Genomic DNA, 16187 nt, shown 5'->3' with positions numbered 1-16187 from the left:
ATCATCCCCTTTATCACTATGAAATAATTTTCTTTATGCCTGGTAAAATTCACCTTTGGTTTTGAACGATATGTTCACTCAATAAAAAAATCTTTTTTGTTGTTCACCTTTAAATTCTTTATTTTAAAATTGTGGGGTACAATTCGGGGTTAGGTATACACATATTCATTGGGCAGGTACCAATGAGGTGTCCCTCCCTTCCCCTGGCAGAGTCCCATTACTGCCAATCCCACCTCCCCACCCCACCCCCGCAATTTCCCACTACTGTCAATCCTTTTCTTATAGTATTATGATAGTTGTTCAAGGTCCACTTATGAGTGAGAGCATGTGATACTCAGTTCTTTGTTTCTGTGAAAGATCACTCAGTATTATAGAACCTAAGTCCATTCAGGTTGTGGCAAACTTCATGATTTTGTTCTTCTTTATGGCTGCATAATATTCCATTGTGTATATGTACCACATTTTTTTTATCCAGTTCTCTTTTGATGGGCAGCATAGTTGGTTCCATGTTCTTGCTATTGTGAAAAATGCTATGATAAACATACGTGTGCAGATGTCTTTTTTATAGAGTGATTTGAGTTCTTCTGGGTATATTCCCAGTAGGGGGATTGCGGGGTCATATGAAAGGTTGATTTTTAGAACTTTTAGGAATCATCATACTGTTTTCCATAGAGGTTTTACTAGTTTATACTCCTACCAGCAGTGTAGAAGTGTTCCCTTTTCACCATATCCTCTCTAGCATCTGTTATTTTTTGAGTTATTGATGATGGCCATACTGATTGGACTTAGGTAGTAACTCAGTGTAGTTTTAATTTGCATTTTTTTGATAACTAGTGAAGGTGAACATTTTTTTTCATGTATCTGTTGGCAGATTGTATGTCTTCTTTTGAGAACTTTTTATTCATATCTTTTGCCCACTGGGTAATGGGGCTGGTTTTGTTTTTGTTTTTGTTTTTTCTCTTTTCAGTACATTTGAGTTCATTGTAGATCCTAGATGTTAGGTGTTTGTCAGACATGGAGTTGGCAAATATTTTTTCCCAGTCTGTGGGCTGTCTCCCTGCTCTCTTGATGGTTACTGTGGCTTTGCAAAAACTTTTCAGTTTGATGAGGTCCCACTTGTCTATATTACTCTTATGGCATGGTCACCTGGGATTTTGGTCAGGAATTGGTTGCTAGTTCCAATTTCTATAAGGGTGTCTCCCTCACTTTCTAAGTTTCATATAGTTTGAGGTTTTGTGTATAGGTCTCTGATCCATTTAGAGTTGGTTTTATGTATGGGGATAGGTAGGAGCCCTGTTTCAATCTTCTGCATGTGGTCAGCCAGTTTTCCCAGCACCATTTATTGAATTGGTTCTCCTCTCCCCAGTGGTTGGTGGTGGAGGCTTTGTTGAAGATGAGTTGGTTGAGAAATTGAGGTTTTGCTTCTAAATTTCAATTCTATTCTATATGTTCATATGCCTGTTCTTATACCAATACCAGACTGTTTTGATTATTGTAGCTTTATAATAAAGTTTAAAGTCTGGGAGTGTGATACCACCTGCTACGTTTTGTTTTTTTTTTTTGCTGAGGATCGTTTTGTCTGTTCGTGGTCGTTTATGTTTCTCTATGAATTCCTGTATTGTTGTTTCTAGGTCTGAGAAGAATGTTGCTGGTAATTTGATGGGTATTGCGTTAAATCTATAGATTGCATTAGGTAGAATGGACATCTTAACAACACTGATTCTTCCAGTCCATGAGCATGGAATATTTTTCCACTTATTTGTGTCATCTTCGATTTCTTTGAGCAGTGTTTTGTAGTTTTCATTGCAAAGTCTTTCACATCTCTTCTTAGAAAGATGCCAAAGCATTTCAATTTTTTTGTGGCTATTGTGAATGGTATTGTGCTTTTTATTTGTGTTTTTGTTTGTTTATTATTGGTGTACAGAGATGCGATTGTCTTTTGCCCATTTATTTTATACCCTGAGAGAGTCTTTGCTAAAGTCCTTTATCAATGCAAGGAGGTTTTTGACAGATTCTCTTGGGTTTTCAAGGTATAGAATCATGTCTGCAAAGCAGGATAACTTGATTTCCTTTTTTCCTGTTTGAATACCCCTGATTGTCTTTTCTGGGGAGGTTGCATGATGTCAGAAAGTCCTCCATTTCCTTTAGGTTTTCAAGTTTGTTTCCACACAAGTATACATAGTAGTCTCTGATAATCTTTTGTATTTCTTCAGAGTCAGTTGTGACTTCATCTTTTCTGTTTCTGATTGTGTTTATTTGGGCTTTTTCTCTCTTTTGCTTGGTTAGTCTAGCTAGGGGACCATCAATCTTGTTCATCCTTTCAAAGAACCAGATTTTTGTTTCATTGATTTTTTGTATTATCTTTTTGTCTTCTATGTCCTGGATTTAACTTTTATTTTGGTGATCTGGATTCTTCTGCTGAAGTTAGGGTTTTGGTGGTCTTGCTTTTCAAGCTACCTTAGGTGACTTGTTGGGCTATTAACATGTGATTTTTCCATTTTCTTCATATGTGTTTGTAGAGATATGAATTCCCTCTTACTACTGCTATCATGACATCCCAGAGGTTTTGGTAAGGCGTTTCTTCATTTTCATTTATTTCCAGGTATCTTTTAACCTTTGTTTTGATTTCTGTGTTTTCCCAACAGCAGCTTAGCATCATGCTGTTTAGTGTCCATGCCTTTGTGAGTTTTGGGGGAACTTTGTTGGTGTTGATATTTATTTTTATTCTACTGTAGTCTGAGAAGGTGCATGGCAAAATTTCAATCTTATGAAATTTGTTTATGCTTGATTCATGGGCAAGGATGTGATCGATCTTAGGGCACATCCCAGGTGGTGATGAGTATAATGTATATTCTGTGGTCGTTGGGTGGAGTGTTCTGTAGGTATCAATTAAGTCCATTTGGTCAAGGGTCAGATTGACTTTCCAGATCTCTTTGCTGATTTTTTGTCTTGATGATCTGTCTAGGGTTGTGAGTGGGTTATTAAAGTACCCAGCTATGATAGTGTTAGCATCAATATCTTTTTTAAATTTGCCTAGAAGCTGCTTTATGAAAGTTGGTACTCCTTTGTTGGGAGCAAATATGTTTAGGATGGATATTTCTTGTTGATGGATTGAACCCTTTATCATTATATATTGACCTTCTGTATCTTTTTAAATTTTTGATAGCTTAAAGGGTATTTTGTCTGATATTAAGATTCATAACTCCTGCTTTCTTTTGTGTTCCTTTTGCCTAAAATTTTATTTCCCATCCTCTTACTTTGAGTCTGTGAGTGTCCTTTCTGGTGAGATGAATCTCTTGGAGACAATATATTGTTGCCTCACATATTTTATTCATTTTACCATTCTATGTCTTTTCAATGGTGCCTTTAGTACATTCACATTCACGCTAATTATTGAAATGTGAGTGTTTACCTGTCAGGAGTTTCTTACAGAGTTGTTGTTGTTCCTGTTTGTTTGCTGTCTTTCTTTTGATTTTTTGGTTGATTCATGTGTGTTTTCAATCTTTTCCTGAATGCTTGTGAAGAATGTTGTCATTCTTTTTTTTTTCCTTTTTTCTGTGTTTATTGCTTTCCTATGTGTTTCTTGTAGAGCTAGTCTAGAGGCAGTGTGAGTTCCTATGGATTGAATGCCTGGGAAAGATTTTAATTCTCCCTCACTGATGAAGCTTAGTTTAGCTGGGTAGGTATTCTTGGTTGAAATTGTTTATCTTTGAAAACTTTGAAGATTGGACCCCAAGCTCTCCTAGCCTGAAGTGTTTCTGTAGCTAAATCTGCTGCTATTCTAATTTGTCCTCCTTGGTAGGTAGTCTGACCTCTTTCTCTTGCTGCCTTTAGGATTTTTTCTTTTATACCTACTTTGTTTAGGCCAATTACTTCGTGTCTAGGAGTTGTTATATATATATAGTTTTATAGTTTGGTTTTTACCTTTAAGTCTTTAATCTATTTTGAGTTGATTTTGTATATGATACAAGATAGGGGTCTAATTTCATTTTTCTGTATGTAGATACCCAGTTTTCTCAGCAACATTTATTGAAGAGACTGTCTTTTCTATAGTGTATATTCTGGATACCTTTGTCAAAAATCCATAGGTTGTAAGTATGTGGATTTATATCTGTGTTCTCTCTATTCTGTTCCATTGACCTATGTGTCTATTATGCCAGTACTATACAATTTTGGCTACTATAGCTTTACAGTATAGTTTGAAGTCAGTTAGTGTGATGCCTCTTGCTTTGTTCTTTTTGCTCAAGTCTTTTGTGGTTCCATATGAATTTTAGTATTTTTTTTCTATTTCTGTGAAGAATATCATTGATATTATGATAGGAGTTACTTTAGCCTATAGCTTACTTTGGATGATGTAGTCACTTAAATAGTATTCTTCCAATCCATGAACATGGACTATCTTTCCATTTGTTTGTGTCTTCTTAAATTCCTTTCATCAGTGTTTTATAGTTTTTATTTTAAATATCTTTCACCTCCTTGGTTAAATTTATTCATATAAATTTTATTTTTTGTAGCTCTTCTAAATGGAATTGCTTTCTTGATTTATTTTTCAGATTGTTTGTTATTGATACATAGAAATGTATGTTTTTTAAAAAAATCTTCAACTTCACTGAATTTGTTTATTTATTCTAACAGTTTCCTTGTGGAATATTTAGGGTTTTCTATATATAACATCATGTCATCTGTAAACAGTGACAATTTTACTTCCTCTTTTCCAGTTTCGATGACCTTTATTTATTTTGCTTAGTTGCTCTGACTAGGACTTTCAGTACTATGTTGAATAAAAGTGGCAAAGATGGCATCTTTATCTTGTTTTGGATCATAAAGTAAAAGTTTTCAACTTTTCCCTATTCACCATATATAGCCTTTATTATGTTGTGGTATGTTCCTTCTGTGCCTAATTTGTTGAAAGTCTTTTTATTTTTTTTATTTTTTTATTTTTTGAGTTGGAGTCTCACTCTGTCGCCCAGACTGGAGTGTAGTGGCCGCTCCCGGCCACCGCAGCCTCGACCTGCTGGACTCCGGCGATCCTTCCGCCTCAGCCTTCCAGGTAGCCGGAATTACAGGCATGCGCTACCACGCCCAGCTGATTTTTTGATTTATTGTAGAGATGAGGTCTTGCTGCCCAGGTGGGTCTCGAACCCGCGGGCTCAGGCAATCCACTCACCTCAGCCTCCCAAAGGCGCAGGATTACAGGCTGAGCCACCGAGCCTGGCTGTCTTTTTATTTTTAATCATCAGTGGATGTTGAATGTTATCAAATACTTTTTGTGCATCTATTGAAATAATTGTGTGGGGTTTTCCATGATTCTGTTGATGTGATGTATCATGCTTATTGCTTTGTATGTGTTGAACCATCCTGCATCCCTGGGATAAATCCCACTTCAGTCATGGTGAATGATCTTTTTAATATGTTGTTAAATTCAGTTTGCTCATATTTTGTTGAGGATTTTTGCATCTATGCTCTTCAGAAGTATTAGCCTATAGTTTTCTTTTGGTGTTGTTTTCTTGTCTGGTTTTGTCATTTTGGTGATGCTGACTTTGTAGAATGAGTTTGGAAGAATTCCTTCCTCTTTAATTTTTTGGAATATTTTGAGAATAATTGGTATTAGTTCCTCTTTAGAATTCAGCAATGAAGCTACCAGGTCCTGGACTTTTCTTTGATGGAAGACTTTTTATTACTGATTTAATCTTGCTACTTGTTAGGTATCTGTTCGGATTTTCTTTTTCTTCATGATTCAGTTTTGGTGGGTTTTATGTGTCAGGAATTTATCCATTTCTTCTGGATTTTCCAATTTGTTGGCATATAGTGATTCATAGTAGTACATTATTTTTTATTTCTTTATTTTTGTATTTCTGTGGTATCAATTGCAATGTCTTTTTTTTGCATTGGATTTTATTTGTCATCTTTTTATCTTAGTCTAGCTAAAGTATGTCAATTTTGTTTATCTTTTTTTTAAAAACTCTGTTTTATTAATCTTTTGTATTTTTTTAATCTCTATTTTGTTTAGTTCTGCTTCAATATTTATTATTTATTTTCCTTTAGTTTTAGGTTTAGTTTGTTCTTCTTTTTCCTATAAATGTTCTTGAGCTTTATTCTGAGCTGTGATTCAGTTACTCAAAACAGTTTGATATTTTGAGTCCTCCTTTTATTATTTTTTAGGCAGAAGTAGAACAGTTTTTAGTGTGGGACTATTCACTATTCAGGCAAGTTGCTTCTAAGTATTCTATCCAGTACTTCATGAATGATGAGGTTTTCCATTCTGGCTGGTAGAAGTAGGCAATATTCTGTTTCCTGTATTAGTTCTCATTTTCCTCAAATCCTTTCAGATAGTTATTCTCAAAGCCTTGGATTTTTTTCCTCACTCATGGGTTTATCAGTAGTAATCTGCTGAATACTTTAGGGTGATACAGATCTTTGTAATTATTTCTCTCTTCTCCTCTCACCCCTCTCATACTGTGTCCTGCTAACTCAGTCAGCCTTGGTATCCCCTTACCCTCAGTTGTGTCTTCTCAGCTCAAGTCCACTAGGTTCCACTTGGGTTTCCCTTACCTACACAGCAACCTGAAAACTCTCTCAATGTGGTAAGCTAGAGCAACCATAATGCTAATTTGATTGTTTCTCAACTCATAGGGATCATGTTCCTTCATTGCTGTTAGGTCAGGCCCGACAGGGGTTGTGTGTGTGATCTGTTATCACGTGAAAGATGCAAAGAATTGCATAGAAGTAGACTGGAAAAATACAATTTATTTAAAAAGTAAATTAGAGAGAGAGAGAATGAATTATCGATAACTACCTCTGAGAAACTGTTTCTGTCCTTGGTTGGTGATGAGAGGGTAAATTAAAGTGAACTGCCAGAAAAACATGACAAAGCTAAGCAATGTTAAATGGCTACTCATTGGGTATATTGGCTCCATATTATGTCCTTTTAGTTGTCTAATATTTGGTTTCCTGAAAATTGTTTCATATATTTTATGGTTTTTTTTTGTTATCTCAGGCAGATGGGTAAATATAGTCACTTGTATTCCATCGTGACCAGAGCAGAAATTCTTGGACTGTTGAAATGTTATCATTTTTAAGATTACCACTTAAGTTTATTTTATTGCAATAATTAATTATCTTCTTTACAACATTAATTTTTCATTTATTTCTGCACATCTATTGCTGTTCCAGTAGATTTTTTTCATTGGTTGTCTTACTCCCTTACATAGTTTCAACCGATTACATTATTCTTCAGAATCTGGTTGTACTACTTAGTCTTTAGTTTCATTTCTTCTACTATTGATGAAAAATTAATAAATAATTATTTTGTTTCTATATTAAAAAATACTTGTTAAGGAGAGTTCATTTCTTTTTCTAAAAGATGCTTGGTAGAGATAGCTTATTTAAAACTATTTTATCAGTTAATATATTTAAGATTGTGTTTTACTGTGAGGTTATGTTAAAGTTTTTAATTATAACAGAGATAACGTAAGTATTTTCATAGTTACACTGATGAAAAATTTACAATACTCTGACTACTACTATGCTAGCAGCCAGTTGCTAATATTAGATCTATGTTTTGCCTATTTTTAGTATATTGTGGGGTAAGCCCCGAGTTACTTAGTGGATTAAAAACTACATGGCACACTCCCTTTTATGTTATGTCTGTACATATATACCCTTATTTCTTGGTGCTCAGTTTACCAGCAAAGTTCAATTCTTCTTTCTTCTCCTGAAAATTTAGTACATTCTAGGATAACTCCTGCCACTTCACACTTTCCTCCTCTTTCACTAACCATATTCCTAGGCCAGGCATGGCGTCTCATATCTGTAATCCCAGCACTTAGGGAGACAGAGGGGAGAGGATTATCTGAGCCCAAATGTTCTAGGTTGGCCTGGAAAACTTGGTGAGCCCTTCTCTCCACAAATGATACCTGCACATGCATGTTTATTGCAGCACTATTCACAATAGCAAAAGCATGTAACACACTGTGCTGCCCATCAAAAGTGGACTGGATTTTAAAACTGTGGCACATATACATAATGGAATACTATACCACCATAAAGAAGGATAAAATTATGGACTTTGCAGCAACTTGGATGGATTTAGAGTCTATAATACTTGGTAATCAATCAGAGAAACAGAACTGAGTACCATATGTACTCACTCATAAGTGGATCCTAAATATTTATCATATTACTGTAAGAAAGGGATTGGCAGTAGCAGGAAACTGTCAGGGGAGAGGGAGGACCATATAACATCAATAAAGGGTGCATGATCTCAAACTAGGTAAAGTGGGGACCAAAGGGAGATCCAAAGTTTACCATTAAAATGACCACTTATCTACCTAATGCTGAATTTTACCCCACATCCTTAAAATAATTAATTTTTAAAAAGATCTAGCCTGGCGTGGTAGTGCATGCCTGTAGTTCCATATGTTTGGAAGGCAGAGGTGGAAGGATTGCCTAAATCCTCAAGGTCCAGGCTGAGGTAGCTGTGATTGTGTGGCTGCACTCCAGCCTGGATGACAGAGTGAGACTCCGACTCAAAAACATTTTAAAAAATCACATTTCAGTTCCACAGGTTTTGCATTGCCCACTTTAAAAGTGACAAGTAAAGATGAACTATATATTGAGAACTTGATTTCAAGATTCTCTTTTGACAGTTAACTGTGCAGAGTATAGGTTTTATTCTCCTTAAGTATAGGTCAAGTAAAATAGATTTCAAGGCTACTGATGCTGTCATATTTTAAGAAAATGTAAAATGATATATATAATTTCGCATATATATATATTCTTTTCACTTTAATTTAGGATTTGCTTTCCCATATGCTTCATATGGACCCACATCAGCGGTACACTACTGAACAAGTATTAAAGCACTCATGGATAATCCACAGAGACGAGTTGTCAAATGATGAGCCAAAGAGAAATGATGCATCACATGTCATTAAGGTAAAACAAACATACCTTTATGTGCCTTCCAAATATTTGATACCTAATAGAGCTATTATATGCCATTCATTGATGATACTTAAATAATTCCTTAAAATATTATTTCTTAAAAGTAGATTTTTTGTTTTTTTAAATAACAGCCATGTGCTCTTCTTAACCTTCTTTACTACTACCTTTCTGATAATAAAATAAAAATTTATTGATTGTACTTACCTTGCTTTTGAGACCCACTAGAGTTAGGAATGGACTAAATGCAAGTTTCCTATTGAAACAAAATATTACTGTTAGTTCCCAAATTTTTGTAAGAAGCATAGTTATTGAAATGAAAAATATACAAGTAATCAGGTATTAGGAAGCATCAATGAAGAGATAAAGTATATTCATTTATTTTCCAGGGGAAAATGTTTTGTTGTAGTTAACATCTCATGATATAATGTGAACATTTTTGGTCCTTGATTTTTGTTTTGTTTTGCTTTACCTCCAGAGACTATTGCTCAATTTATGATATTTTCTCATTATTTTAGGGAGCAGTAATTGCCACATATTCTGCCCTGACTCAGAAGACCCTTCAGCCAGTCCTAGAGCCTGTTGCTGCTTCAAGCTTAGCTCAACGACGGAGCATGAAAAAGAGAACGTCAACTGGCCTATAAGATTTGCCGTGTTCCTTGGCAAAACTGGATGGAAAGAAAATTTAATGTGTGGCATTTTGCCTAATCTTATATCAAAGACATTGTTTTCTACTACATTACTTGAATATTATGTTTAAGTCCCCATTTTGGGGGGGAGTGAGATTAAAAAAATAAATGCACAGGTCCGCGATGTTCATACTATGTTGTTTTGCAGTAGTGTCTAAGTGTTTATTTAGGCATATATTTGGTGTCCACAAGGTTCTAACAACTTCTCTGCACACTAATTTCTAATTTCTTTTTTTCAAATGAAGTTACTTTAACAATTTTGCTGATTTCATACAATAATGGTTTGGGGACTCATTACCAACAATCATGATGCATATATAATGTAATGACAAGCAATGTTAATAATATTTAACATCAGATTCAGAAGGATAGGCTTTTTAAAAAAGAAAAGCAAACAAAAAAATTATTGTAGAATTTTGTTGTATACAACCAAAGGATTCCATTCATTTGATTTTCTATAGTTACTACAATGTAGACATAACAGTTTGGTACCAGAGCAAAATACATTTTGGTAATAGATGAATTTCTGATAGGGTTGGTGCCAAGGTTTTTATAAAAAAAATTATATATAATGTGTGCAGACAGATCTGTATGCTATACATAAGTGGCCTCATCTAGAAATAAATGTTTCTATAAGGCCTCTGTACAGCTTACATCTAATGGAATTGTATGAGTAAGTAATTTTTTAACCAAAAGCTTTATACTGGTCATGTAATCTTCTAAATAGATCATAGTTAAGCCTTTGGAAAAAGAAAGTATATGGTGTTGACACTATCCTGGGGTTATGTAGGTTGACTTTCAAGTTAACCAATTGAACTTACTCATCACTGTTCCCCTTTATAAAGGAACTACATTGTTGTTTTTCTGACTCCCATGTGTTTTGAATTATAGTGTAGCATAATAATCTACCTTGAATCTTATGGTGATATTATTGAAATTTTACTATAGTGGACTTGTGTGTTTAGCACACATGATATAGTATGATGTATTACAGTAAACTTTAGACAATGCTACTTAAAAGTTATACTTCAAGAAGATAAATTGACATTTTGAATAATAATAATATTAACAGTCTACATACAATTTGAGCACATTTAAAATCATATTTATTTTAAAAATCTGATCAAATTGGTCTTATTAAATTTATCATCCAGAACCACTGTGTATTGTTTTTCTAAATGATGAAATTTTAAAGAACTGTTTCATGTTGTTGAAGATAATACCATTACTACTACTACTACTACTCCTACTGACAGAAATAATTCATGAATGTAAACTGGAGGATATCAGTTTTGTTTAGTGATTATAAGTGAACTACTTGTGCGTACTAAGTGTACTGTTTGCAATGTATTTTATTTTGCTTAGTTCAGAGAGAAAGTTTATTACTGAGTGCTGAAATATACAATTTAGGTAGGAGACTTGTAACTTTGATATTTAATAAAAGAAACTATACATATTCTCTTTATAATGTAAGTAGTCAATACTCAATGCACAAATATTTGTTTCTTGTGTGATGTATAAAAGTATGTATTCTTATTTTGAGGTACCTTTTTGAAATAATTGGAAGAGATTAAAGAACATCTAATATCACATGGAAAAAATTACTTAGAAATAGTTAGACATTGTGTCTTATGGCTTATGTTCCAAATTGTTTTTTCTTGACTTGTTTGCTTTATTACTGTAAGTACTTGCATGTAACAATTTGTGCCCATATTTTTTTATTATCCTCCTGTCATTATCTTGTTTGTGCTGTTATTCCATCTTCCCATCCTATCAGAATTGATATGTCAATCTTGGAGATGTGATTTGGTGTTTGACATTTCAGAACAGAGATACAATTTCCATGGATGTTTTTTAAGTAATAACATTAAGGGTAGTGAAATTGAGAAAAATGGTCCCAAAATAACCCCTAAGCTTTCCATAACTTTAAAACATAGATAATCTTAATTAATTTTCAGTTAGCTTGCTCAGAGGGTCATGTCATACAATCCTTTCATGAAAGAATCACTATAAAATTTAAGCAATGAACAACATGATTCCTTGTCACCCAGTGAAAATTGACAATGTGTAAAAGACATGTTTGCTAGTAGATGTACCTAATACTTGTGTGAGAGCTATTGGCTGAAAAATTTAAACTTATGAACTTCACAACAGTAGTATGAGGCGACCTTATTATAAAGGAAAGCTTCAAACTATACCGTCATTTTGTAGATGGAGCCCAGGTAGGGATGCTTAATCACATCCATTGTGGCTAGAATGCTGTAGCCACAAATGTAAATTTGAATGGAACAATTTTGATGGGGCTTCTATAAATGCTTAGCTAAAACAGATATTTTATTTAAGACTTTAGTATACTGTGGTTTCTAATGCATTCATGAACTATTATTTTGCATTGTTTTTATTTTAGTTAATGATTTTTGGTATTATTTAATGATAGCACAGTTTGGGATTTTATTGCCCTGGAAGGGAAAATATATTGAACTTACTCTTCTCAAATGAAAAACACCAAGTTTGCTTAAATAGACACAGTCGTTTGTCCTAAAGTACGTATTACCTTTAATAAACTCAGGACCATTTGCAAGAAAATTATAATGCAGTATTCGTGATAGTGATTTTGTGGGAAAAAACAATGGTTTCAGTCATTTCGTGAAGATCAAACTTCAGCCTATTTTGTTAGACCCAGGAATGCCTACACATTATTCTTTATAATGTATTGCCATTGGTAATTAAACATAATAAAACATGTTTAATAGCACATCTAGTTAGCTCAAAGGGATTCCATATGTTTAGACAACTCAAACTTAAAACTGATGCTTGGTGCTTATACAGTCTCCCTATTGAAACAACTTGTTAAAATAGTACTGCCCACTGGAACTTTTTCATACAGATAAATGTTTTCCAGACAGTAAGAGGGCATTCATATATGAAGAAGGAAAATAACCATTTATTTCGACTCTGAGACCTAGTAGAAAACTTAGGCTATAAAGTAGGCAAAGTTTGTCTTTGGCAACCCCTCATGCTATCCTATTTGAGCACTTCATAGTAGTACTCCATCATTAAGGTTTGCATATCTCTAGAAGGGTTGTATGCTTCAAAAAGCCCTTACTCGTACTTCTTCCTTTTCACCTTCCCCAAATCAGGATGTCCATTATCTTAGAGCAGATATTTTCTGTTAAAAAAGGTTAAAGGAACGCTATCTTATTGAATTAATTCACAATTTTCTGTCAGTGGCTAATAGATTGACATTTTTTCAAAGATGATGTTCATTAATTAAATTTCCAGTTGCTGGAGCTTCAGGCAATCTAACAAGATGGGAATAATTTTAAATTTAGTTATTATTAGGGAAAGTATTTTGGGGACAAGGAACAGTATGTCCCAGGATTAGATTATCTGAACTGTTTTTTGTTCTGTTCTTTTCTACTTCTCAATCTACATTATTATTATTACTTCTAAAACTACATCTTAAAATCTATCAAACTTTTTAATCACAATAAACTATGGCAAAAATGGCATAGAAAAAGGTAAGGGTTGGTGGTCATTTCCATATACGTTGTTAAGTCCATATTTATCTGTATTCCTGTTTTTTTCACAGTACATGACCTATATAACATAAAGAGTTTTACCCTTCTTCCTGTACCTATTATATTGATAAAGAAACAAAAACATTGAATTCAAACTATTCATGGAGTCCAACTTTCCAGATCCTTTGGCTAGATTTCAGGATCTAGGGATCCTGTTTATCATAATCCTTTTTCTTAACGCGAATGCAAGTCATATTACGTATAGATTGGCTAACTGCAATTAAGCTTCTTTAGAACAAAATATTCCCATTTCAAATCTTATTCAGACACTTTTGGCATTTAAAGATCAATGATTGCCGAAATTAGAATAAATCAGTAGTATACTATTTGCCTTCCTATTCAAGAATATAGTAGCATTGATAGGGATTGCTCACAACTTATATTATACTCATAGATGCACTGTTCCTGGTTTTAGTCTTACAATACAAATGAGGTCCATCATATACTTTGAATAAAATTATGTTTGATCACTTAAAATTCAATTTGGTTACTAACACATCAGGGAACTATACCTGAAGATACAGTAAATTCTAAATTATAGGTGTAAGTTTCTTTAAAATATGAAGAATAACATGGAGGAAAAGTACTTTTAAAATACAGAAATCCAAACTTACATTGTATTGGCAAAGTATATGCCTTTCAATTAGTGGCCAGCAAGAAATTTTAGCTAAATGTTTGGAAATATATATATTTATATATAATTGCCAAGTTAAGGTTTGTTTTGTATTTACATTTCCAAACACTGAACAATAGAGCTTATTTGGATGACTGTGTTACTTTCATTCTAGTTGTCTAATAGTGGAAACTAATCTTCAAAAGGTATCTATTAAGCATCTAATTTTATGTGGGCAGTTCTAGAGAATGTACTAAGTACATTAGTTTCTTAATAAATTGTCATAATGTGACCAATTACATTATTTGATTTTTATCTTTCCTATCAACTAAAACTGCTCGGGTCATGTTTGATCTCTCTTTTCAAATTCATTCTCCCTGAAATTTATACCACTTATAGCAAAAAATGCAATTTTGTATTTTAGTATGATAAAATTTTTAATAGGAATGTGGTCTAGCCAGAAACAGCCATTTTAAAAGCTATATGTAAAAAACTTGGTTAAATATCCATATGCCAACATTATTTGGAAATGAGAATTTATTTTGTATTTTATTCCATAGTACAAAAAAAAAGGGGGAGAATCTGGTGTTTCTGTGTCTGATTTTTAAAAAAATAGGAAGTACTGTTGGTAGTTGTGAGTTACATAGACTTCATGAAGAGAAAGCACAATTTGTTATGGCCACATTTTTTAAAAAATCGCTTGCCAACACCTCCCAAGTACTTTTGAATCCCTAAACTTATTTTCTGATATAGAAAATGTTATATTTACTGAGATTTTATTGCATTCCTCAAGACTGAAACGGTGTTAAATAGTATGTGTGTGCAAATTTGATTCACATGCAACTAAAAACGTAAAAGCTGCTGAAAGAAAAATCCCCCAGTGTTCAGAAATACAGTCCCCAACTGTACTTAATTTTTCTTACTATATATATCTTATCTCATTTTATCAATGTTCTCTTTAAAGCACTATTTATTATGACATTAAAGTTTTCATTTATTGTACTAAATTTTTTTATCATGTAAGACCAAATCCAGTAGTGCATTTTGCAGTGTTTTTTTTCCCCTCACAGTGCTGCTAAAGAAATGGCTATCATTTTGAATTTACAACATGCCAAAGATAACATAGAAATTGTATTTATTTTTGTTCTTGTTAAAACTTTGTGAGCAACGATTATCATGATATCATGTTAAGTCATTGACATTTTCTGGGTACTAAATAAAAAGGCTACAACTTTCTAACATTTTACATTTGACCTTGTTTGGTCATTTATGGATTTAAAAGTGTGTCTGATTTTATCAAAGATGTACAGCCAATTGCGGAATTCACTGGAAATCATATACATTGTTCAGGAACCAGATATAACAAGTGTTTTAGGATATTACTTGTTTATACATATATCTTGGTAACTCTTGAACTGTAGTGTTTTTCCACTTTAAGTTTACTCTTAGGATATTCTTACAAGACAAGGAGATTTCATGAAATGAGAATAAAGACAACATATTTTGGGAACTTAACAAGAAAATGCTTTTGTTTGCAAGTTAATTAAGGTGACAGTTTTTTTTCCTACAGTGAAGACAAATTAAAATCTTAGTTTTGAAGGATTGACAATTCTTTTAAGCTTAAAATCAAGTAGAATAGCAGAAATTTAGCTCCATAAGAAGTCACACGTTTGTAGACCATGCTAATTTATAACATCTACACATACACACATAGAAACTTTATTTCATATGTAGTTAAAAAATGCATTTGAACCAGTCGGGCTCGGTGGCTCAGCCTGTAATCCTGCGCCTTTGGGAGGCTGAGGTGAGTGGATTGCCTGAGCCCGCGGGTTCGAGACCCGCCTGGGCAGCGAGACCTCATCTCTACAATAAATCAAAAAATTAGCTGGGCGTGGTAGCACGCGCCTGTAATTCTGGCTACTTGGAAGGCTGAGGCGGATGGATCGCCAGAGCCCAGCAGGTCGAGGTTGCAGTGGCCGGGAGCGGCCACTGCACTCCAGTCTGGGCGACAGAGTGAGACTCCAACTCAAAAAAAAAAAAATGCATTTGAAGACTGGTAATCAAAATCACCATGCACCTCTTCTGCTTTTCTCAATCAATTTCTTAAAGGTCAGCAGGACAGAACCTAGACTAGCTTTGGTAAGTGTGTAAAAATTGCTTTCCCACTAGCCACCTCTTTTTAATCTGCTTTTGCTTCTTCCATGCCTTCTATCACCCAACCTCTTAGTAAAATATCTGATTATTTATACATAACACTTTAAGAAACATATTCCACTAAAGTGTTACTTCATTCTGCAGTTGTATTTTAAGCATTAGCTACCAAAATAGGAAAGGCATTTTTTTTGTTTTTTTGTTTTTTTC

The 16187-nt window shown here is 33.8% G+C and overlaps 1 protein-coding gene across 2 annotated transcripts in view; it reads left to right on the top strand.

Moving 5' to 3' along the window:
- RPS6KA6 (ribosomal protein S6 kinase A6) overlaps nt 1–9892 on the top strand; it is a 121547-nt gene extending 111655 nt beyond the window's left edge. For both annotated transcript variants that reach the window (XM_021706162.1, XM_008072513.2), the window contains 2 exons: nt 8797–8937; nt 9462–9892. In XM_021706162.1, the coding sequence (XP_021561837.1) occupies nt 8797–8937; nt 9462–9587 (267 nt within the window). In that variant the 3' untranslated portion in view covers nt 9588–9892. The remainder of the gene's footprint in view (nt 1–8796; nt 8938–9461) is intronic.
- The last annotated feature ends 6295 nt before the right edge of the window (nt 9893–16187 follow it).

This window comes from Carlito syrichta, unplaced genomic scaffold (genome assembly GCF_000164805.1).
Source record: "Carlito syrichta isolate Samal-C Ts95f unplaced genomic scaffold, Tarsius_syrichta-2.0.1 Scaffold315303, whole genome shotgun sequence".
NCBI classification, from domain to species: Eukaryota; Metazoa; Chordata; class Mammalia; order Primates; family Tarsiidae; genus Carlito; species Carlito syrichta.
Note: the sequence above shows the minus strand (reverse complement) of the source record. Positions and strands in the feature narration are given on the sequence as shown.